General features: G+C 41.1%; 1 protein-coding gene across 1 annotated transcript in view; it reads left to right on the plus strand.

Annotated features, from left to right (window-relative positions):
* The first annotated feature begins 925 nt into the window (after positions 1–925).
* The window catches only part of pde8a (phosphodiesterase 8A), a 42,978-nt gene continuing 20,367 nt past the window's right edge, over positions 926–23,536 (plus strand). The window contains exons 1-8 of the mRNA XM_048616033.1: positions 926–1,069; positions 1,362–1,450; positions 2,633–2,681; positions 2,774–2,822; positions 5,634–5,708; positions 11,442–11,512; positions 12,835–12,999; positions 14,996–15,041. Of these exons, the coding sequence (XP_048471990.1) occupies positions 953–1,069; positions 1,362–1,450; positions 2,633–2,681; positions 2,774–2,822; positions 5,634–5,708; positions 11,442–11,512; positions 12,835–12,999; positions 14,996–15,041 (661 nt within the window). The 5' untranslated portion in view covers positions 926–952. The remainder of the gene's footprint in view (positions 1,070–1,361; positions 1,451–2,632; positions 2,682–2,773; positions 2,823–5,633; positions 5,709–11,441; positions 11,513–12,834; positions 13,000–14,995; positions 15,042–23,536) is intronic.

A 23,536-nucleotide genomic window follows, 5' to 3' on the forward strand; every position in this document is an offset into this window, starting at 1 on the left:
GTCACATGCAGGAAATTTCATTTAATTTGTGGAAGTAAGAAATGGGTGATAAATGTGAAGTTGGTATTGGTGAACCATGCCTCAGCAACTTGATTTCATTTTGAAGTTAGAAAATTGTTTATTCCTGCAGAAATCCTATTGTCAAATAAAAGCATTTTCTGTGCAGTATCAGGTTTTCTAACCTGTCTTTTTAAAAAAAATCATTGTTGAGCAGTAACATTTCTTAGGAAAACTAATTTGACCTCTTCAAAGTTTGTCACGAACAATAAAAGATATTAGAAATGAAGTCACAGAGAGTGACCTACAAGCATCAATGAAATAGTGAGCAGTGGTCAGTCAATCCGCTTCATACTGGTGAGGGATGAATCCTCAACAAGACACTGGGGAAAACTACCTGCCTGCTTTTAAAACTGCAGATGGGCCTTCGATTTAATCATTTCATGTCATCTCATCTTTGGGCGTGATGTTGCACCAATCCTCAGCGTACATTAACAGGGTCAGGTCGTAAATTAGATGCAGCTAGGATTAGAACCTGTAATCCAGAATCCATTACTCAACTCCATTTCTTTGGTTTTAACCACATTGGTCAAAATGCCATTCACCCTGTGTCTCTCACGTGCGCACTCTCTTGCTTGCGTGTGCAGGCCCTGTGTGTGTCTCGTGCCCGCATTGGGTCTCCTTGCGCCCTATGACTCGCCATACCAGTGTACTAGATGCTACACTGTTTAATTCCTGTTGCAGTTGTCACTGTCTTGAAGTGAACATCAGACTCGAATCAAAGATTCTCAAACTTGCAATTCCTTCATTGTTGAAGACAATTCCTCTGAACAACAAAGACTTAATTAAGTAATTAACTACTTTTGCTTGTAGTGTATACATAAAGCCTGAAATGTCTCGCTGATAGAAAATGTTTCTTGGTGTTCTGCAGTATGTGAATCCTGCATTTGAAGTAATGATGGGTTACAAGCGAGAGGAATTGATAGGGAAGGAGCAAACAGAAGTGCCTAAAAGTGATAAAAACAAAGCTGATCTTCTAGACACAATCAACTCCTTTATTAAGAAAGGAAAGGTGAGCAATTGGCCTCTGTCTCCCTCTGCCTGTCTCTTTTTGGCTCTCGCTCTCGTGCTCACACTCGCGCTGTCTCTTGCTCAATGTCTGTCAATCATACAACAAATAAAAGACACTGATCCACATCATTGCACTCAAATTCCAGACTGAGCGAGAAAGGCCCATTACTTTGAAGAGGAGTTTCCTCAGATAATGAGGCAATGAGGCCTCCCCTGATCTCTGTCACACTGCATAACTAGGCCTCAATTTTATGAATTCTTATTTTAATCTGTTTGCACTTATGGTTTTTCAGGAGTGGCAAGGAATGTACTATGGCAGAAAACGAAATGGCGACAGTGTACAGCAAAATGTAAAAATAACTCCTGTCATAGGTCAAGGAGGGTGAGTGTAATGTCTTTTCCATCCAATCAAATGACCAAAATGTGAGCTGACATACAAGCTGTAACTTTAAGTTTTAAATCCTGTTTGATCCTAATTGTTGTGATTTTGTTTTCTCCTTTTACATACATCCTTGATTCCTGCACTTCAAGCCCATAATGCCTAATTGAAGAGTGAATGGTTTTCTGTTTCTTTTCCTCGTCTCTTTTTGGTTATTGCTTTTCAGCATTCTTCTTCAAGTTTTTATCCTATCCTCTCTTCCTCTTCTCCCCTCCGTACTCCTCTTCTCTTCCCTTCCCACCCTTCCCAAACAACTGAGTCTAACACAAAAGAGTTGTCCAAATCTCTGCCAGTGCTACCTGGGAAATGCCAAACTGAATGGAAGGAAGTGGTGCAGGCCCACATCTTGTTGTCTCAGGCCTCTAACTACCATCAGAGTTGGGTATGGATCAGCTCAGACCTGGTTGAGAACTAATTCCTCCTTGAACCTGAATATTGTGCGATGCTTGAGGTACCCATCAAATTGTTAGATCAGGAAATGGAAATCTGAAAATAAATTACCAAATGTTATGAGAAGGAATTTCATCAGAGTCACTTACTTGTAGTTCTGCCTAGTGTCTCATTTTATTTTACAAGATTTGGAAATATTGGGAAATAAGACAATGTGTTTTTATAACACATCAGCTGATTGGAAGCAAAAACAATTTTTAAAAAAAACTTCCAATTTTGACCTTCCATTTAAGGATTCAAAACTCCATTTTCTTTGACATGCTTTTTAAACAGAAATATTAAAGCTAATACTTATTCAAAACAAAGTTAAAGGCAGTTGAGGATTTAAACTCAAGCCCACATCAACTAACTAGAACAGACTGTGAAGATTGAGATGTGATGCCTTATTGAAGAATAAAGGGCGTGGTATAGGAATGGAGACTTGAGCCTGTTTGTTGTTCTGGCTTCTAACCACAGTCAGAATTGGGTCTGGATCAGATACAATTTGTAAAGATTTAGTAAAAGGTTAAGATGGTCATTTTAATGTTGGTTAAATGCAGAAGCAACAGTCTTCCAAGGGCCTATAATTGCATGCTCTCTCTTGCTTTACTCGGTTTACCTCTTGGTCTTGTTATCATTTAAAATATGCACTTCAGGAATTTATAAATATTCTAAAACCAGCTTCTTTCTCAATAGGAAAATTAGACACTATGTGTCTATTAAACGACCATGTAATGAAAACAAGGTATGTGTAAGAGATCTATGCTTAATACTTTTTTGTTTTCTCAATCATATCTGGAGCAATATTTTTAAGACATTCCTCTTAATTTTCCACAGAGTGACAAATCTCACTTATGTGATCGTGTTCAGGCTGAATCCCAAACAGGTACAGTGTTATTTGCTTTAAAACCATATGTGTATAAGAGTAGAAGCAGGCCATTTGAGTCTGATTCACCAATACCTGATCTAACAATCCTCAATTCCACTTCTGTGCCTTCTGAACATACGAAGGAACAAGAATCGGCCACCAAAAAAATCATGGCTGAAATGAAACAAAGAACAGCTGATACTAGAGTTCTGAAACAAAAACAAATAGCTGGAGAAACTCAGCAGATCTGGTAGCAAAGTTAACGTTTCAAGTCCATTGACTGTTCGTCAGAGCGGATAAGCCAATGAAGATTGATTGCCACAGATACTGCCAGACCTGTTGAAGATCATGGCTAACTTGTTTTTCATCTTAACTTTACTTTCCTGCATGTCCCCAATAACCTTTCATCCCTCAGGCAATCAAGAATCTATCTACCTTGGCCTTTTTTTTAAAAAAAAAAAATTTAAAACATTTGTATCCACAACCTTTCGAGTTCCAAAATCACTGAACCCTCGGAGGAAAAAAATGATGCTTCACCCGTCTTAATGTACTTCTCCTTAATTTTTAAACTGTGGCCCCAGTTCTAGTTTCTCCCACAAGAGGAAGCATCCTTTCTATATCCACCTGGTCAAGTTCCCTCAGGGTCTTGTACATTTCAATTAAGTCAACTCTGACTCATTGAAACCCCAAGGATATAGACCTAGCCTTTCTTCTGAAGGAAATCCTTTTATTCCAGGTGTTAGTCTGGTAAACTTTCTCTGAACTGTTTCCAGTGTGTTAACATCCTTCTGGAAGTATGGTGACCAGTACTGTACACAGTATTCCAGACACATAACTGAAGCATGAGTTCCCTGCTCTTTCATTCAATCCCTCGCAATAAAACATAACATTCTGTTAATTTTCCTGGTTACTTGCTGTGCCTGCATGCTACTATGATTCGTGCGCGAGCTCACCCAGATTTCTCTGCACCTTGGAAGGCTGCAACTTTTCTCCATTTAGATAGTGCGTTCTTTTTATGCTTTCTGGCAAAATGTTCAATTTTACATTTGCTAAAAGTGTGTACACAGTTTGCCGACTTTGTTATCAGTAATTTTAATTCCCTTACCTTTCGGCCCCTTCAAATTATTTAATAAATAATTTGAATGAGTTGAGGACCCAGCACCAATCCCAGCAGCGCACCACTTGTGATATCCTGCCAGCCTGAAAAAAATGCATTTATTCCTGCACTCTGCTTCCTATTAGCTAGCCGATCTTCTCTCCGTGCCAATATGTCACCCCCAATATTTTACCTTCCTCAGTAGCCTTCTGGAAATCTAAGTAGAAAACATCCACTGGTTCCCTTTTATCTACTGCATAAATTACTTCTTCAAAGAACTCCAATAAATTAGTTATATATGATTTCCCCTTGACAAAACCATGTTGGCACTGTCTGATTATCTTGAATTTTTCAGAGTGCCCTGTTATAACATCTTTAAAAATAGTTTGTAACATTTTCCCAGTAACAAATGTAAAGCTATTGGAAGTGTAGCTTCCTGCTTTCTGTCTCCCCGCCCCCCTCAACCCACTTTTTTGAATAAAGGTTTATATTGGCTATTTCTAATCTGAAGGGGTCTTCCCTGAAATTTAATGTATTTTGGAAAATTCAAACCAACACATCAACAATCTTTCTGTCTACTACTTTTTAAGACCCTGGAATGAAATCCGTCAGGACCTGGGAATTTATCAACCCGCATTCCCAGTAATTTACTCAGTACTACCTCCCTAGTAACTAACTTTATTGATGTCCTCCCTCCCTTTCAGTTCCTGATTCCCAGCTATTTCTGGCACACTACTTGTACCATCTCTAGTGAAGACTAACGCAAAGTCTCCATTCTGTTTGTCTACCGTCACTTTATCCTCTGTTGCTGATTCAGAGAATCCTAGAATCATAGAATCCCTACAGTGTGGAAACAGGCCCTTCAGCCCAACAAGTCCACACTGAACCTCAGAGCATCCCACCCAGACCCATTCCCTATAACCCACCTAATCTACACATCCCTGAACACTACAGGCAATTTTAGCATGGCCAATCCACCTAGCCTGCGCGTCTTTGGACTGTGGGAGGAAACCGGAGCACCCGGAGGAAACCCACGCAGACACTGGGAGAATGTGCAAACTCCACACAGGCAGTCGCCCGAGGCTGGAATTGAACCCAGGTCCCTGGCGCTGAGGCAGCAGTGCTAACCACTGAGCCACCGTGCTGCCCCCAAATGTGTCGGATTCCCTGACACATTTTCTATTGGATAGACATTTACTTTGTTGATTCTTTAAATAGTGGAAGAAATATTTCTGATCTGTTTTTATATTTTTGGCTCAATTTTTCTTACAATCTGATCTGTCTCTCCTTAAGGTTTTAGTAATTCTTTGTTATTTTTATGCTTTGTCCAATCATCTGACCTTCCACCTATCTTTGCACAATTATACTTTTTTTTTTCCTTTGTGCTTGATACTATCTTTGACATTTTTAGTTAAGCATGGATGGCATGTCTGTCCCTTAGAATATTTTTTCTCTAGTTGGACTTTTTCTATTCTGTTATCTGCAATATCCCCTTAAATGTTTGCCAATGCAGCTCTGATAACCTAATTCCTCTATCTCTTTCACATTCCTATGGAACCAGCAGTTTGATTTGAAAGAGGTGTTTCCTAAAGTGAGTAATATATATCTAATGTAAGGGTAACTCCTCAGTTAGAAACTGTGGTGGAAACAGTATCTGCACAGATTGTTGGGAGAGTTAGGAAAGCGAAAATTTTGGTTCTGTATTGTTCAGGAGTTCATTGCTTCCTTTACAGACGTCCACACTTGTAAACACAAAGACAGGAGGAAAAGTTCCGATGTCAGATCCAACACGTCACGAGGGAGTGATGGTATGTTAAGTGCTCCAAGGTCGCAATAACTTATGCTGTCAATTTGTCCCTTAAGTGTTTGTGAAACAGGTGACTTTGTAAAGTATTAATCAAAACCTCATATGGTAGTCCTAGGAGTTAAATTACAATGCTTGGTAAAAAGGTATAAATGCTTTTTAAGGCTTTATTAAAAGTAATACTTAACCTTGCATAAGTGCACTTTTTTTTTAAAAAGGGATAAATTGACCATTTGACCCAGCTCTGCCATTCAGTACAATCATGACTGATCAGCTACTTCAAGTTTCCTCACTATCTCCATATCTCTTGATTCTCTTAGTATCTAAAAATGTATTGACATCTTGTAACGACTCCATTTTTTTAGTTTTATTTATCATCGATTGTGGATTTAATTGGAAAAAAGAACTGTTATAAAATCAAAGATTGAAAGGAATTCCTGCCGTTGTAGTTACTTTTAGCTTTTAGTTAAGTAAGTTACTGAACCTCATTGGGAGTTGTGTTTACACTTTTCTGCTTTGCAAGATCGGACGGAGGTGAAAGAAGCTGACTTGGCACTAGGATAAATATGCAAAGTGAGATTCTGCCATCAGCAAGTAGCTGATGGGTTTGTGCATTTGTGACCAGTGGTAGATACCAAATATTACTATCCTGGTGACAATTGTCTGATGCCTACTCGGCTGGACAGCTTGTGTGAGGATGATGCAGAGACAGGTGGGTTCCAGACTGGAACAAGCAGGGTCTGTCACCAGAACTGAAGCAGAATCACTGGAGCCAAATTTTTAACTCTGCTTTCTCTCTATAGATGCTGCCAGACCAGCTGAGCTTTTCCATCAATTTTGATTTTTTGTTTATTTCACATCTCCAGTATTTGCAGTTTTTTGTTTCATTTGTTACATTTTCCCCTCATTCACTGTAAGCTCTTGCCCCTCACCAGTGACTGTGAAGGTGAGCAATTAATGTATAAATCTCCTGTGTCAATGACAAAGAACTGAGAATTTGGAAGGAAAGACTTGAGGGAACAGAGCCTTAAGAGAAAGGAACACTTTATCAAGCCTTCAGATTGATGCTGTTGAAATGTTTTCCCCCAGTATTTTTCTTCCCCCGCCCATAGCATCAATGTTTTTTTTGATTGTGTCTGCCTGTGTGTATGGATTTCAGCAAGGGAGTTTGAGTTTTAAATAGTAGAGTTGAATGTTGGTAGTTCATAGATGTTTTTGTGAGAATAGAATTTGCTTATTTGTAATAAATAGTTCCTGTTCAATGTTTTCGCTTAACCTAACTCCAACAGACAGAGACATTGGGGACTTTACAAAATTCATGATTTAGTCAACATATGTAGAGACCTGGCAGTAGCAGGACTTTAAGATTTAGTGCATTTTCCCCAGTGGGTTGTGACCCTCTATATTGAGTATACTTAACAACTGCACATTGGCGCTGTTCCACAAAAGATAGTGGAAGCAGTTTTGGCATATTGTTCATCAAGAATCCACCCACCACTGCCTTAAAGAGATGAAAGGCTTTCAGTGAGTAGGCAGAAATATGAAATAATCAGATCAGCTACAGTGTTGTTGAATGCAAATGATGTGGAAGTGCAGTTGTTGGACGGGGGTGGACCAATTTCAAAAATCACACAACACCAGGTAATAGTCCAACAAATTTGTTTGAAATTGCAAGCTTTCAGAGCGCATCCCCTTCGTCCGGTACAGAGAGGATAGCAGAGAGACCAAAGGATCATACAACTGGTGTGAGTGGAGTGAACAAATGGCTGACTGACTGTCTCCTGTTGAATCTTTAATCATTCATACATTCCTGCATTCTAGAAATTGCATAAGCAGGATATGGAGAACTGGAGAAAGGAGATGCAGGATTCATTTAAGATGCAAATTCCAAAATCTGTTTCAAGCCACTGCCCGAAGATAATTAAAGGTTTCAGCAGTGTCTGCCTAACTTTCCAAACTCCAAACAGATAGGAATATACAAAAGGTGACATCTCGGGTCAGACACTGAATTGTAGGTGTGAGGCCTTGTCCAGAATCTGTCTCAACTTTAACCTGCAATCAGGCTGATTTTGTTCTGAAAGCAGGAATTTAAAATGCCACACTGACTGTGACTACAAATAGTGTGTTTCTTGAACAAAATATTTGAACAAAGTATCTGCAAATAAAAAAACATCTTGGATGAAATGGTCCAGCCCATAGGTTTATATATGTGTGTGCGAGAGAGTGAGTGTGAGTGAGAGTGTGTGCCTGTGCGTGTGCTCAGTACCAACAACTGCCAATTTCCAGAAGCCATCCTACAGCTCATCCACTTCATCCTCAACCACAGTGTCTTTGCCTTTGATCACAAGTTCTTCATCCAGACACCCAGACAAGCCATGGGAACCAGATTTGCACCCCAACATGCCAACATTTTCATGCACAAATTTGAGCAAGACTTCTTTGCTGCACAGGACCTCTGACCAACGCTATACACCAGATACATTGACATTTTCTTCTTTAGGACTAATGGCAAGGAATCACTGAAACAACTATGTAGTATTATCAACAAGTTTCATCCCACCATTAGACTTACCATGGACTACTCTTCAGATTCAGATTCAGTTTCGTTCTTGGAGACCCACATCTCCATCAGGGACAGACACCTCAGTACCTACTGTACTGCAAGCCCATGGACAACCTCACGATACTGTACTTCTGTAGCTTCCACCCTAAACATATTAAAAAAGCCATCCCCTACGTACAAGCCCTGTGCATACACAGCATCTGCTCAGATGAGGAACGTGATGAACGCCTGAAGGTTTTGAAAGGTGCCCTCATAAGAATGGGATATGATGCTCAATGCATTGATTTCCAGTTCCGACGTGCTACAGCGAAAAACCGCAACAACCTCCTCAGAAAACAGACACAGGATATGACCGATAGTACCCTTCATTTTCCAGTGCTTCCCTGGAGCAGAGAAACTACGTCGTGTTCTTTGCAACCTTCAATATGTCATCGATGATGAGCATCTCTCCAAGTTCTTCCCAACACCTCCACTTCTCACCTTTAAGTAACCACCACACCTTAAACAGACCATTCTTCACAGCAAACTACCCAACCTTCAGGACAACATTGACCACAACATATCTCAACCCTGCCATGGCAACCTCTGCAAGATATGTCAGATCATCGACATGGACACTACCATCACACATGGGAACACCACCCACCACATACACGGCAGATACTCATGTGATTTGGCCAATGTTGCCTATTTCATACGATGTAGGCAAGGATGCCCCAAGGCATGGTATAGAGGCAAGACCATACAGATGCTACGCCAACGGATGAGTGGACAAAGCGCAACAATCGCCAGAGAAGGATGTTCCCTCCCAGTTGAGAATGACTTTATCTGTTAAGGGTATTCAGCCTCCGATCTTCCAAGGCAGATGTCAAGATACACAACAACGCAGAATCGCCAAGCAGAAACTGATAGCCAAGTTCCATAGCCATGAAGACGGTCTCAACTGTGATGTTGGGTTCGTGTCCTGCTAGAGGTAACACCATCGCACTTCTGTATCTGTAAAATCTTCCTTACTGTCCTGTTTTGACAGCATCATCTTAATAAATTGTTATGATCTCAACCTTAATTATTTGTACAATTTTGAATTACTTATTACACTCTCTCGCACACCTATATTAAACCTATGGGGGGAATCATTTCATCCAAGAGGTTTGTTTATTTGCAGATACATTCTATTTTGTTCAAGAAACACACTATTTGTAGTCCCAGTCAGTGTGGCATTTTATAAATTCCTGCTTTCAGAACAAAATCAGCCTGATTGCAGGTTAAAGTTGAGACAGATTCTGGACAAGGCCTCACACCTACAATTCAGTGTCTGACCCAAGATGTCACCTTTTGTATATTCCTATCTGTTTGGAGTTTGGAAAGTTAGGCAAACACTGCTGAAACCTTTAATTATCTTCGGGCAGTGGTTGAAACAGATTTTGGAATTTGCATCTTAAATGAATCCTGCATCTCCTTTCTCCAGTTCTCCATATCCTGCTTATGCAATTTCTAGAATGCAGGAATGTATGAATGATTAAAGATTCAACAGGAGACAGTCAGTCAGCCATTTGTTCACTCCACTCACACCAGTTGTATGATCATTTCGTCTCTCTGCCTATAAACTCTGTCTGTATGCTCTCCTCTCACTGCACCAGACAAACGGGCTGCGCTCTGAAAGCTTGTGACTTCAAACAAATCTGTTGGACTATCACCTGGTGTCGTGTGATTTTTGACTTTGGCGAAGCAAGCTCGGGGTTGAGTGACACTTCCATGTAAAAGTTCACATTAATGATTTGCAATCTTTTGAGTGAAGAAACTTCTTCTCAGCTCAATCCTGAATGGGCAACTCCTAAATTGGAGACTGCCCCAGTGTTTTAGATTCTACAGTCGGGACAAACATTTGTCCCAGTGCCTACACTATCAAACCCTTAAATGCTAATGAGATCACTTAATTCTTTAAACCCTTTTGGAATATAGATCTAATCTACTCAATCTCTCTTCAGGACCATCCCTTTTACTCAAGGAATCAGTCTTGAAGTTTCAATTGAAAATATTTAATAGTTAACTTTTTTTGAGTAACTACCTAACTGCAGCAGATCTGAGTTCCCTGGTTTAAATTGATACTTTGAGGTTTTGCCTAGGGGAATCTACAATTTCCCAGCAATTCCTTCAGAATCTGCTTTGCTGGGGATTCTATAGGGTCACCGTGTACAACTGCCAGTTATGCTGCAAAAGTGACTGTCTGGTCATTGATGTTCCACGTGGCCTTTTGCACATCCCTAATTGTACCGTCTAGCATTTTCCCTCCTTCTGACATCAACCTATTTTGTTTTCTCTGTCCCACCTTTTGAGATTAGCATGAGTGTGTTTGCTGATTTCCAGCCTACTTGGGGACTGTTCAAAAATCTAGAACATTTTGGTAGTCAAAAATCATTGTTTCCACTTATCTCTGCATCTACTTTTTATGCACTAGAATGCAGGCCATGCATTCTAGTGCATTTAGGGGAGGCAATGGCCTAGTGGCGTTATCACTAGACTGTTAATCCAGAGACCCAGATAATGTTCTGGGGACCTGGGTTTGATTCCTGCCACGGCAGATGGTGGAATTTGAATTCAATAAATAACTGGAATTAACAGTCTAATGATGACCGTAATCGATTGTCAATTATTGGAAAAACCCATCTAGTTCACTGATGTCCTTTAGGGAAGGAAACTGCCATCCTTACCTGGGCTGGCTTACATGTGACTCCAGACCCACAGCAATGTAGTTGACTCTTAACTGCCCTCTGGGCAATACATGCTGCCTAACCAGTGACACCCTCATCCCATAGATGAATAAAGAAAAAAAAATGCAATGTAGCCTATTTGTTGTCTATAACTCCATACTTTCTCCAATGCTATTTCTTTACTAACACTTCTATGTTCTTCATTTTCGTTTGGCTCTTTGTTCACCACTGTTTTCAGATTGTCATCTGCATTTCAAAATATTTGAGCCACATATTTTCTAGTTCTGCACCTCAACTTGGAAGTATGGACAAGCAGAGGGCAAACTGTCCTATAGTCTGCTTTGCTGCCCCATAGTTGCTGGTTATGCAGAAGAGTAAAGATTGTGGAAGATTGTGCAATCATAATAAATAATAGCATTTCACTATCTTTATGAATTTGTTTCTTAACTTGTTAAATCCACAGGTAGTTCCCAGCCCAGAAGATCCTCTATTGCTAGGATACATTCCATGACCATTGAAGCTCCCATTACCAAGGTAAAACTGAATGAGAATCTAATAGTGAAATAATACAGAACAATCTTCATTAGTTTACAGCTTTTGGTGGTATTTCCTGAACTAGTTGCAAAGCAGTGAAATCTGGTGGCTAATGTGTTTGCTCTGATATTGGCTTTGTCCCAATGGTAATCATCTCCCTTTGAGTCAGAAAGGGTTCAAGTCCCAGTCCAAGTTATATTAGATGCAAATTTGAGTTTGAAAGGCACATTGTTGAAACTTTTTGTCTTGCGCTCATCAGGCCAATTTGTAAGAATAGCCAATGAAAGGAGAATGCTGATGGTTGGAAAATGAACTCCAATTGGTAGAGGTATTGCCGTTGACAATACACAAATTAATAATGAATGGCGATTAACTGCCAGGCTTTGTTTTAAATTTTAAACCAGCAACCTGCAATAAGGTTAAGAGAAATCAAAGAAGAATACTGGACCTGAAATGTTAACTCTCCTTTCTCTCCACAGGTACTGCCAAACCTAAGTTGTTTTTCCAGCAATTTCTGATTTTGTTTCTGAGGTACCTTGCCTTCCCAAGATAAAAACTAAGACGATGCTGCCAAAAAGACTTTCTGTTGATCACTTGAATGAATAATATGGGATATTAATTTCAGTACCAATGTGATGCCAGGGTGTACAGGTCATACATATCAAAGACTGGTCGATTGTATCAAACAATGTATCCATTTGAATGTTCACAACAAGCAAGATATTGACAATACCAACCAGCCTGCATTTTCAAGCCTTGCAATATGCTGTTCAACTTTAATGTAGTTGTGCATTTAGACATCATTTGCTGAATAATCGTGTGTGAAGAATTATGCTGATAACCAGTTTAGATTGTCAGTTGACTGATAGTGTGGTGCACATGCACATCCTGAAAGATATATTTTATTAAAACACGCACCCTGTTATTTGCAGACAGAGAGGACATGTGGCTTTTTCAACTTAACACAGTAGTTGACAGCCATTTGCTGGTTTGTTTTTCTGGGCAATGCCCAGATCAATCAGTCAATCTGCCTAGTTTAAAATTTAAAGTTTGATGGCTAACATGCAGCCATCATTTATTTAATGCATTCTCTTTGGAGGCAACAGCTCTGCCAATTAGAATCTACTTTGCCAACCAGTTGGTACTCCCTTCTTGTGCTGTATAAATTGTTGGTTTTTCCCTTGAAGAATTATTCTTGTTATTCAAGTTCTATGCTGCCAAATAACAATAGGTGTAAATTGTTTGACAAGCTGATTGTAAATAGCTCAGACGTGAAGCATTTACTATACATTGTTAATTTGATCATTTTGTTAAACTTTAAGGTAATAAATATCATAAATGTTGCACAAGAGAGCAGCTCTGAGCCAGTGGCTGAAGCTTTGGATCGTGTGCTGGAAATTCTCCGAACGACAGAGCTATATTCTCCGCAGCTTGGAAGCAAGGAAGATGACCCACATGCTAGTGACCTAGTCGATGGGCTGATGTCTGTAAGTTCAGCTTGAGTCACATCCCTTGAATTCATTGCACAAAGCTGTGTGCAATGTTAGTAATTTTCTGAACATTTGTTACATGAGTTTGCACACGTGGGAAATTTGTGTGGAAAGGAATGCCATACATTGGAGCAGCACCTTTATACGGGGGATCTAAGAATCATTGAAGCCGTTTAACCCTTTGTTACTTCTGGCCTTATAATTTCTGCTCTTCGCTTAGTTGTGAGCTCTGTCTCAGTTGTTGACACGCTTGTGTCCAACTGAGATGGTTGTAGACCTATGGCCTGTTCCGTGGATTTGACCACAAGAATCTCGGCTGATGCTCCAATGCAGTAATGAGGGAGTGCTGCACTGTCAGATCTGCTGTTGTTTAAGGTGTTAAGCTGTATGTGTCCTTTGGGGACACAAGAAATCTCCATTACACAATTTTGATGGAGGACAAAGGTGTTACCACCTGCATCCTGGCTAAGTTTATCCCTGAACTAAACCATTTTAAAAAAATTACCTGATATTATATTTGTTAGTGGCATCAATCTGTGCTGAAATTGGCTGCCAAGATTCCTACAGTAGTGACTATGCCACAAAAGCTGTTTATTGACTGGAAAGTCCTTTTGGGGTATTTGAAATTGTTAGGTGCTCTTCTCTCTGGTACAAGTGTCTCTGTCTTTCTTTTTTGTGAACACTCGAGCATTGATAAGGGATTGTTAATTAACAAGAAGCAAACAGTAGGGATAAGCCAGTTGTTTTTTCATTGGCAAACTGTAACCTGTCACAGGCATCAGTGTAAAACCTCAACCATTTGTGATCTATATCAATGACTCTGATGTAGGACTGAATGCAGTCGCTAAATCTGTTGATGACACCAAGTAAGAAAGTGGCTGGACAAAAATTTGGCTAAGGGAGTATAAGATGGGAAACTGTGAACGGGTTAGCTTGGACAGGAAGAATAGAAGAACAGAATGTATTTTAAATGATGAGCGATTGTAGAATGCTACAGCACAGAGGAATTTGGGCACCCTGATACATGAATCAAAGGTTCATATGCAGTTACAAGAAGAAATTAGGAAAACAAATGGATTTGTTGACCTTTATTGCAAGGGGAATGGAATATAAAAGTAGGGAATATTCCCTAAAAACTGTTCTTTCAGCTTTGCTAAGACCACAGCTGAAATACTGTACAGTAGCAATATAATCATTGGAGACAATTCAGAGAAGGGTTCGGTAGGTTGATTGAAAACAGAAGTTGCTGGAAAAACTCAGCAGGTCTGGTAGCATCTGTGAAGGAAAAATCAGAGTTAACATTTCTGGCCTGGATACCCTTCCTCAAGGCTCTGAGGAAGGATCACCAGACCCAAAACGTTAACTCTGATTTTTTTTTTTTCTTCACAGATGCTGTCAGACCTGCTGAACTTTTCCAGCAACTTCTGTTTTTGTTCCTGATTAACAGTATCTGCAGTTCTTTCGGTTTTTAAATTAGGTTGATTCATGGGATGCCTTTATAAGGAAAGGTTGAGTAGATTGGGCCGATACTCCCTGGGGTTTAGAAGAATGAAAGGTGATCTTACTGAATCATATAGTTAAGGGGACTTCACAGAAACTGTTTCCCCTTGGAGTAATCTAGAGCTAGGAAGCACAGTTAATAAATCAAAGGTATCCCTTTAGACTCTGAGAATTTTTCATTCGGGTGGCCATTAGTCTATGGTATTCTCTTCCCAGAGTGCAGGGAAGACTTGATCGTTATCTAACTTGGTTTTGAATATATTCAGACAAGGGAATTGAGGCACGCAGGAAAGTGAAGTTGAAACCATGATCAGATCAGCTATGATCTTATTTTTTTTCATAGATCAAGCTCGAGAGATCAAATGGGCTATTCTTGTTCCTTTATGATCTTATTTTTATGAACCGAACAAGAATGGAATCTTTTTGGATACAATTGTAATAAGTTGTTGCTAACAGCACGATCACGCTAACCCTCCTCTCTTGCTGCCTACAGGATGGTTTACGGAGACTGTCTGGAAATGAATACATCTTCACCAAAAGTAAGTTGGCTTTGTTTTCAGCTAGAGTTAACCTTGTGGATATCATATCACCTTTTAGGAGAGAGTTTCTCAAAGTCATTTTATTGTCTTTCAACTTCTAATTTGTGCTTGTGCATCAGTAGACCATTAGCCCTGTCACTCCTGTTCTAACATTCATTTAGATCCCAATTATCTGCCTTTGCTCCATGTTCCTTGATACCAGTGTCCAATTTATTTTCAGCCATTAGGCAGGAAGATCAGGATTTCCACTACCCTTTTGTGTGTGGCAGAAATGTTCAATCTCGTGACCTTACATTAATGTTAAGATTCTCCCTTTTGCTCTCAAGTTCCCGCCAGATGATGTCAGTTTTCAGCATCTGCCCTATTGAATCTCATAAACAAAAGCATCACTGCATTTATCTAGAGCCTTTAATATAGAAAAATGAAATATGACACTCACGTGAGGAGCTATTAGGTCAGATGACCAAAGCTGATTCGAAGAGTAAAATCTCAAGAAGGGTCTTAAAGGAAAAGAGTGAGGAGGAGGGATTTGGGGAGGGAATTCAGAGTTTGAAGTCCAGGTAGATTTTTTTTTCTATTCATTTCGTGGGATGTGGGTGTGGCTGGCTGGCCAGCATTTCTTGCCCATCCCTAGTTGCCCTTGAGAAGGTGGTGGTGAGCTGCCTTCTTGAACTGCTGCATTCCTCCTGCTAAAGGCATGGGCATGATTTGAGTCAGAGTAATGCAGCATGGAAACAGGCCCTTCAGCCTAAACTAGTCCATGCTGACCATGGTGCCCACTCAGCTAGTTCTAATTGCCCGCATTTGGTCCATATCCCCCTCAACCCTTCCCGTCATGTACCTGTGCAAGTGTTTTTTAAATGTTGCTATTGTACCTGCCTCAACCAATTTCTCTAGCAGCCCATTCCATATATGCACCACTCTCTGCATGAAGAAGTTGTCCCTTAGATCCTTCTTAAATCTTTCCCCTCTCACCTTTAAGCCTGTGCCCTCTAGTTTGCAATTCCCCATCCCTGGGGAAGAAAGCAAATGCATTCATTCTATCTATGCCCCTCATGATTTTGTGCACCTCAATAAGGTCACTCTTAATCTCTGACATTCCAAGGAGTAAAGTCCTATCATGACCAACCTCTCCCTTTAACTCTGGCCTAATAGTCCTGGCAACGTTCTTGTAAATCATCTTTGCACACTTTCCAATTTAATTATGCCTTTCCTGTAACAGGGTGACCAAAACTGTACACCATACTCCAAGTGCAGCCTCACCAACAACTTGTACAACTATAACATAATGTCCCAACTCCTATGCTCAGTGCCTCGACTGATGAAGGCCAGCGTGCTAAATGCCTTCTTCACCACCCTGTTTACCAGTGATGCCGCTTTCAATGAACTAAGTACTTGTACTCCTAGGTCCCTCTGTCCTGCAACACTCTTCGGGACCTTAAGTCCTATCTTGATTTGACTTTCCAAAGTGCAACACATCACACTTATCTGTATTGAATTGCATTTGTCAATCCTCAGCCCACTTCCCCATCTGATCAAGATCCCTCTGTAATTTTTGATAACTTTCCTCACTATCAATGTTACCTCCTAATTTTGTATCATCTGCAAACTTGTTAATCACGCCTTGTACGTTCACACCCAGATCATTTATGTAAATAACAAAAAACAAAGGTCCCAGCACTGACCCATGTGGCACACCACTTGTCACAAGCCTCCAGTCCGAGAAACAACCTTCAACCATCACCCTCTCCTTCCTACCATCGAGCCAATTTGAATCCAATTAGCTAGCTCTCCCTGGATCCTACGTGACCTAACCTTCATGACGAGTCTCCTGTGCTGGACCTTGTCAAAGACCTTAATAAAGTCCATAAAGACAACATCCACTGTCCTACCCTCATCTATCCTCTTGGCTACCTCTTCGAAAAACTAAAAGATTAGTCAAACGTGACTTCCTGCCCACATATCCATGCTGACTATTCCCTAATCAGACCTTGACTATCCACATGTTGGTTGATCTTGCCCCTCCGTATCCTCTCCAATAACTTGCCCACCACTAATGTCAGGCTCACTAGCCTGTAGTTCCATGGCCTGTCTTTGATACCTCTCTTAAACAATGGAACAAGATTAGCCACCCTCCAGTCTTCCAGAACTTCAACAGTAGCTAAAGATGAAGCAAAAATCTCTGCAAGGGCCTCTGCAATTTCTTCCCTAGCCTCCCACAACATTCACTTTAAGGCTGAAAACACCTCCGCTCTGATAATATGTTTGCAACCCAAAACATCCCCACTTGTTTCCCCTATTTCCTTAGCATCCATGATTCTTTCCTCAGTAAACACCGAGGAGAAATATTCATCAAAAATCTTCCCCCATCTCCTGTGGCTCCACACATAGATGGCCATGCTGATCTTTAAGGGGACCTATTCTCTCCACCCTTTAACTCTTATTATAGTTGTAGAACCTCTAGGGATTATCTTTAACCTTATCTGCCAGGTCCATCTCATACCTTCTTGTTGCTCTTCTGATTTCCCTCGTAAGTGTGCTCCGACGCTTTTTATAGTCGTCTAGGGATTTACATGAGCCCGATAGCTTAAACCCAATGTATGCCGCCACTCTTTCCTGACCAAAGCCTCAATATCCCTCGTCAGCCAGGGATCGTGAAACCTGCCAGCTTTTCCCTTCATCCTGACAGGGAAATACTGTCTCTGGACTTTTGATATGACACTTTTAAAAGCCTCGCATTTGCCAGTTGTTCCTTTTCCGTCAAACAGACTCACCCAATCAACCGCTGTTGGATCCTACCTAATGGCCCCAAAATTGGCCCTGCTTCAGTTTAGCACTTTTAACCTGTGGACCTGTCCTATCCTTTTCCATAACTATGTTGAAACTGAGTGTTACGGTGACTGGACCCGAAGTGCTTTCCGACTGACACTTCAGTCACTTGCCTGATCTCGTTTCCTAAGATGAGGTCCAGTGTTGCACCCCAGCAGAGGGTAGGGCTCTCTGCATATTGATTCAGGAAACTTTCTTGGACACATTTGACAAGTTCCACCCCATCCGGGCTTTTTACACTCTGGGTGGCCCGATCAATACAAGGGAAATTAAAATCTCCAACCATACTACTGTTATTCTGCAATCTCTCCACACATCTGCTCCACTAGTATTCGCTGGCTATTTGGGGTTCTACAATACAGCCCCAACAGAGTGACTGTCCCCTTGTTTCTAGGTTCTAACCATATAGCCTCATTTGATGACCCCTTAAGATTATCCTCTCTAAGCACAGTTGTTATGTTCTCCCTTATCAAAAGGGCAGCTCCCCCTCCTCGCTTACTTGTACTTCTGTCATGCCTGCAGCTTCTGGTTCCTGGAACATTGAACTGCCAGTCCTGCCCTTCTTTCAACCATGTTTCTGTTATGACTATAATATCCCAGAGCCAATCCATGCTCTGAGCTCATCTGCCTTGCCAGTCAGACCTAATGCTTGAAATAAATGCACTTTAAACCAGAAGCATTTTCCCTTCCTTTAATGTGCCCCTGGCTATCCTGAATAGTAAACTTGCTCTTGATGGTTAATGTATTTTCCCCTGACTTTTCGATGGCCCCTTCCTTATTCAGAGCCCATATCCCACCAAACTAGTTTAAACCTTCCTGGTTAACACTGGCAAATCTCCCCACAAGGATATTGGACCTCCTCCGGTTCAAGTGCAACCCATCCCTCATGTACAAGTCACCTCTACATCCAGAAGAGATCCCAATGATCCAAGAACTGAAAACCCTGCCCACTACACCAGCTCCTCAGCTATGCATTCATCTGGCCTATCTTTCTATTTCTACCCTCACTGGCGCTTGGCACTGGGATTAATCCAGAGATCACTACCCTTGAGGTCCTGCTTTTTATACTCCTTTCGCAGGATCCCATCCCTTTGCCTACCTGTGTCATTTGTACTGGTGTGCACAATGACCTCTGGCTGTTCACCCTCTCCCTTCAGAATGTTCTGCAGTCGCTCAGAGACTTCCTTGACCCTGGCACCTGGGAGGCAACACACCTTCCTAGTGTCTCTTCAGCAGCCACAGAATCTCCTGTCTGTCCCCCTCACAACTGAGCCTCTTATTGCTCTGTCTGACTGCACACTTTCTCCCTGAGCCTCAGTCAGTCACAGTACCACTGACCTGACCAATACTGCTAGCCCCTGAAAGATGGAACCCCACCTCTTTCCACCACCCCCCCCACGCCAGTACATTGAGTATAGGAGTTGGGAGTTCATGTTGCAGCTGTACAGGACATTGGTTAGGCCACTTGTGGAATACTGCATGCAGTTCTGGTCACCCTGCTATAGGAAGGATGTTGTGAAACTTGAAAGGGTTCAGAAAAGATTTACAAGGACATTTGCCAGGCATTGGAGGCTTTGAGCAATAGGGAGGGGCTGAATAGGCTGGGGCTATTTTCACTGGAGCGACGAAGGCTGAGGGGTGACCTTATAGAGGCTTATAAAATCATGAGGGGCATGGATAGGGTAAAAAGACAAGGTCTTTATCCCGGGGTGGGGGAGTCCAAAACTAGAGGGTATAGGTTTAAGGTGAGAGGGGAAAGATTTAAAAGGGACCAAAGGAGCAACTTTTTAGCACAGAGGGTGCTGTGTGTATGGAATAAGCTGTCAGAGGAAGTGGTGGAGGCTGGTACAATTGCAGCATTTAAAAGGCATCTGAATGGATATATGAATAGGAAGCATTTAGAGGGATGTGGGCCAAATGCTGGCAAATGGGACTAGATTTATTTAGGATATCTGTTTGGCATGGATGAGTTGGACCGAAGGGTCTGTTTCTGTGCTGTACATCTCTGACTTTGACTTTGAGTCTAAAGTCCTTTTCCCTACAGAAGAGTATCTATGTATGCACCTTCTGGCACATGAAAATTTATCACACTTTGAGACCAACTGATGATGGTAAATTGGGGACAGTCCTGATGAAGGGTTTCGGCCCAAAATATTGACTTTCCTGCTCCTGAAATGCTGTCTGACCTGCTGTTTTTTTTTTCCAGCTCCACATTTACTGACTCTGTTCTTAAAATTGGGTTATGGTATAAATGTTAGCACAGTCTAAATTATCAATTAGAGCAGAATCACTCTAATGGTTGATACACCTTTCTGAAGCTTGCAAGCACGAGCTAGTTGAGCATGAGTAGCCTACTGCTAATGGTCAGTGGGACATAGTGTTTGACACATTCTGCCACTCATTGGAACATATGTATTTGGCATCACACTGACATTGAAACTCACAAATCACACATTATTATTTGTGTGGTAGGCAAAACATCTTTTTGGCTTGGCAGCAGCATCCTGTTAAAGGGAAAAATCACTTTCAGATTTACTGCATGGTATCAATGTGAGACAGCTAACATCATTTATTGTTGCAACCCCGTAAAAGCCAATATGCTTTTCCTGAAGTCAAAAGCTGAACAAAGTACTCTGGGGGTATGTGCCCAATGTATCATTAAACTGACATATCACTTCCCCAGTTTTATGTTCTGTCCTCTTGAGATAAGGAGCAATGTTCCATTTGCCTTTTTGATTGTGCTAATCTACAAGTACAAAAGGTACTAGGTGTGTCCTTTTGATCCCTTTGCTTCTTCACAGCTTCCAGGCTGGAACACAACAGGAATAAGTCATGCAGCCCTTCTGGTTGGTTATGCCATTCAGAAGTTCATGTTTGATCTACATCCGCCTGTTTTGGTTCCATAGTCTTAAAGGCAAAAGTTTTATCAGACTCTACTAAATATATCAATTATGAAAACTTCAAAAGCTTTTTGCAGGGTGGAGATGCAAATTTCACCCACCCATTCACTCACTGCTTGCTCTGAACACTCACTTTGCCCATGCCTTATCCTATCACCATCTTAACAACCAGTCAGATTGCGCTATTTATTCCTTTGCACATGGAGGATTAAAAAGTCCTGTCTTCATAAATTAATCTCTTAGCCCAGTATTATTCCGGTTAATTTTTAAAAAATTCATTCATGGATTGTGGATGTTACAGGTTTAGCCAACACTTATGGCCCACCCCTAATTGCCCAGCTACATTGCTGCAGATCTGGGTTCACATGTAGGCCAGATCAGGTAAGGGCTTTGTTCCCTAAAAGACGTTAGTGAGCCAGATGTGCTCTTACAACAATAAGCAATGGTTACATGATCACTATTAGGTTAGGTTTTTATTCCAGACTTGTATTGAATTTAAATGCCATCTGCCATGATGAGATTCTAGCCCATGTCCCCAGGGCATTAACCTAGGGTTCTGGATTGCCAGTCCGTGACATGACGACTACACCGCTACCACCTTCAATATTGTTGGGATGCCTGCAAGGCCAAAGTATATTTTTTGAGGTGCAGTGGGTGGAATTGAATACATATGTGTTTTACTCATCAAAATTTGTACATAAAGCTGAAAGAAGTCTTCATCCTCACTGTATTTGAGCTCACTTGAGATAAAGGTCAACAATCCATTAACCTTAATAATTATTTCACACCTCTGCCCACAAGCTGGGTGATGTTTGTACTTGGGCCTGTAAAACACTTTCCAAAAGCGAAACACTCAAGATGCTGGAAATCAAAAATAACAGCAGAAAGTGCTCGAAATACTCAGCATGTCTGTGATTCTGAATAAAGATCAGATGTTGCTAGTATTCTAATTTTCCACTGTTTTAATTGCACCACAGAATGGTTACGGCATAGAGAACGGTCATTCAGTTGGTCATTTCTGTACTGGTCCTTTTGAAGGAGCAGTTCACTTAGGGCCACTCCCCCACCTTTTTCCCCATAGCTCTGTACATTTTCTTTTTTCGGAGAATGATTCCATTTCCTTTTGAAAGGTGCCACCAGACTGTTAGATCCTAATCACCTGCTGAATGAAGAGCATTTTTCATCATGTTGTGCTTGCTGCTCCTGCCAATGGTCTCAAATCTGCTTACTCCTCTTGATTCTTCTACCAGTGGGAATAGCTTCACTCTATCGACTGTGTTCCAGACTCGACATGATTTTGAATGTCTTTATCATAAGATCATAAGAACCATAGGTTTAAGGACAGAGGGGAAAGATATAAAAGTGACCTAAGGGGCAACTTTTTCGCATGGGGTGGTGTATGTATGTAATAAACTGAAAGTGGTGGAGGCAGGTACAGTTACAACATGTAAAAGGCATCTAGATGGTTGAGTAAGAAGGGTTTGGAGGGTTATGGGCCATATGCTGGCAATGGGACTAGATTAATTTAGGATATCTGGTTGGCATGGATGAATTGGACCGACGGGTCTGTTTCCATGCTGTGCAACTCTGACTCTATAACTGTTAAGAAATAGGAGCCGGTGTAGGCCATTCAGCACCTTGAGTCTGTTTGCCATTCAACAGGATTGTGGCTGATCCAGTCTTCCTCACATCCACTTTAACTCCCTGTAACTCTTGATTTCCCCTACTAATCAAGAATTTGTCTATCTCAGCCTTAAATATGCACAAGCACCCTGCCCCCACAGCTTTCTGGCAAGGTGTTCCTAAAACACTCAACCCTCTAAGATAAGAAAATCTTCTCACATTGGTGCGTCTCTGTTCTGAGATTATGTCCTCTGACCCTACATTCTGCTATGAGCAGAAGCATCCTCTCCACATTTAAGAATCCTATATGTTTCAATGAGATCACTTCTCATTCTTCTATGTTCCAGTGAGTAAAGTCCCAACCTGTTTAATCATTGCTCATAAGACAATCCCTCCATACCAGGGATCATCTTGAATCTTCTCATAATTTCATTGGAGGAAATTCAATCTTTCTTTCATTAAGGGGACCCAAACTGTTCTCGGAACTCCAGATGTGGTCTCACCAGCCCCTTATACATATGCATCCAGACTTCCCTCCAACCTGCTTGAAATAAGGACTAGCATTCATTAGCCTTCCTGATTACCTCCTGTATTTGTCTGCTACTTTTATGTACAAGCACCTCATGTCCCTTTGTGTTGCACTTTCTGCAGTTATTCTCCATTTAAATAATACTCCGTTCTTTTGTTCTCCCAAAATGAACAACTTCATATTTTCCCACATTGTACTTCATTTGCTGACTTTTTGCGCACTCACTTAACCTATCAATATCTATCTGTAAATTGTCTGTACCATCTCGCAACCAGCATTTCTACTTTATTTCTGTGTCATCTGAAAATTTGGCGACAATGCATTCATAAGAACATAAGAACTAGGAGCAGGAGTAGGCCGTCTGGCCCTTCGAGCCTGCTCCGCCATTCAATAAGATCATGGCTGATCTTTTCGTGGACTCAGATCCACTTACCCGCGTTCTCACTGTATCCCTTAATTCCTTTATTGTTTAAAAAAAATCTACCCTTTTTTTAGAAACATTTACTGAAGTAGCGTCAACTACTTCACTGGGCAAGGAATTCCATAGATTAACAACCCTCTGGGTGAAGAAATTCCTTCTCAGTTCAGTCCTAAATCTGCTCCCTCTAAACTTG

This window comes from Rhincodon typus, chromosome 33 (genome assembly GCF_021869965.1).
Source record: "Rhincodon typus isolate 14 chromosome 33, sRhiTyp1.1, whole genome shotgun sequence".
NCBI classification, from domain to species: Eukaryota; Metazoa; Chordata; class Chondrichthyes; order Orectolobiformes; family Rhincodontidae; genus Rhincodon; species Rhincodon typus.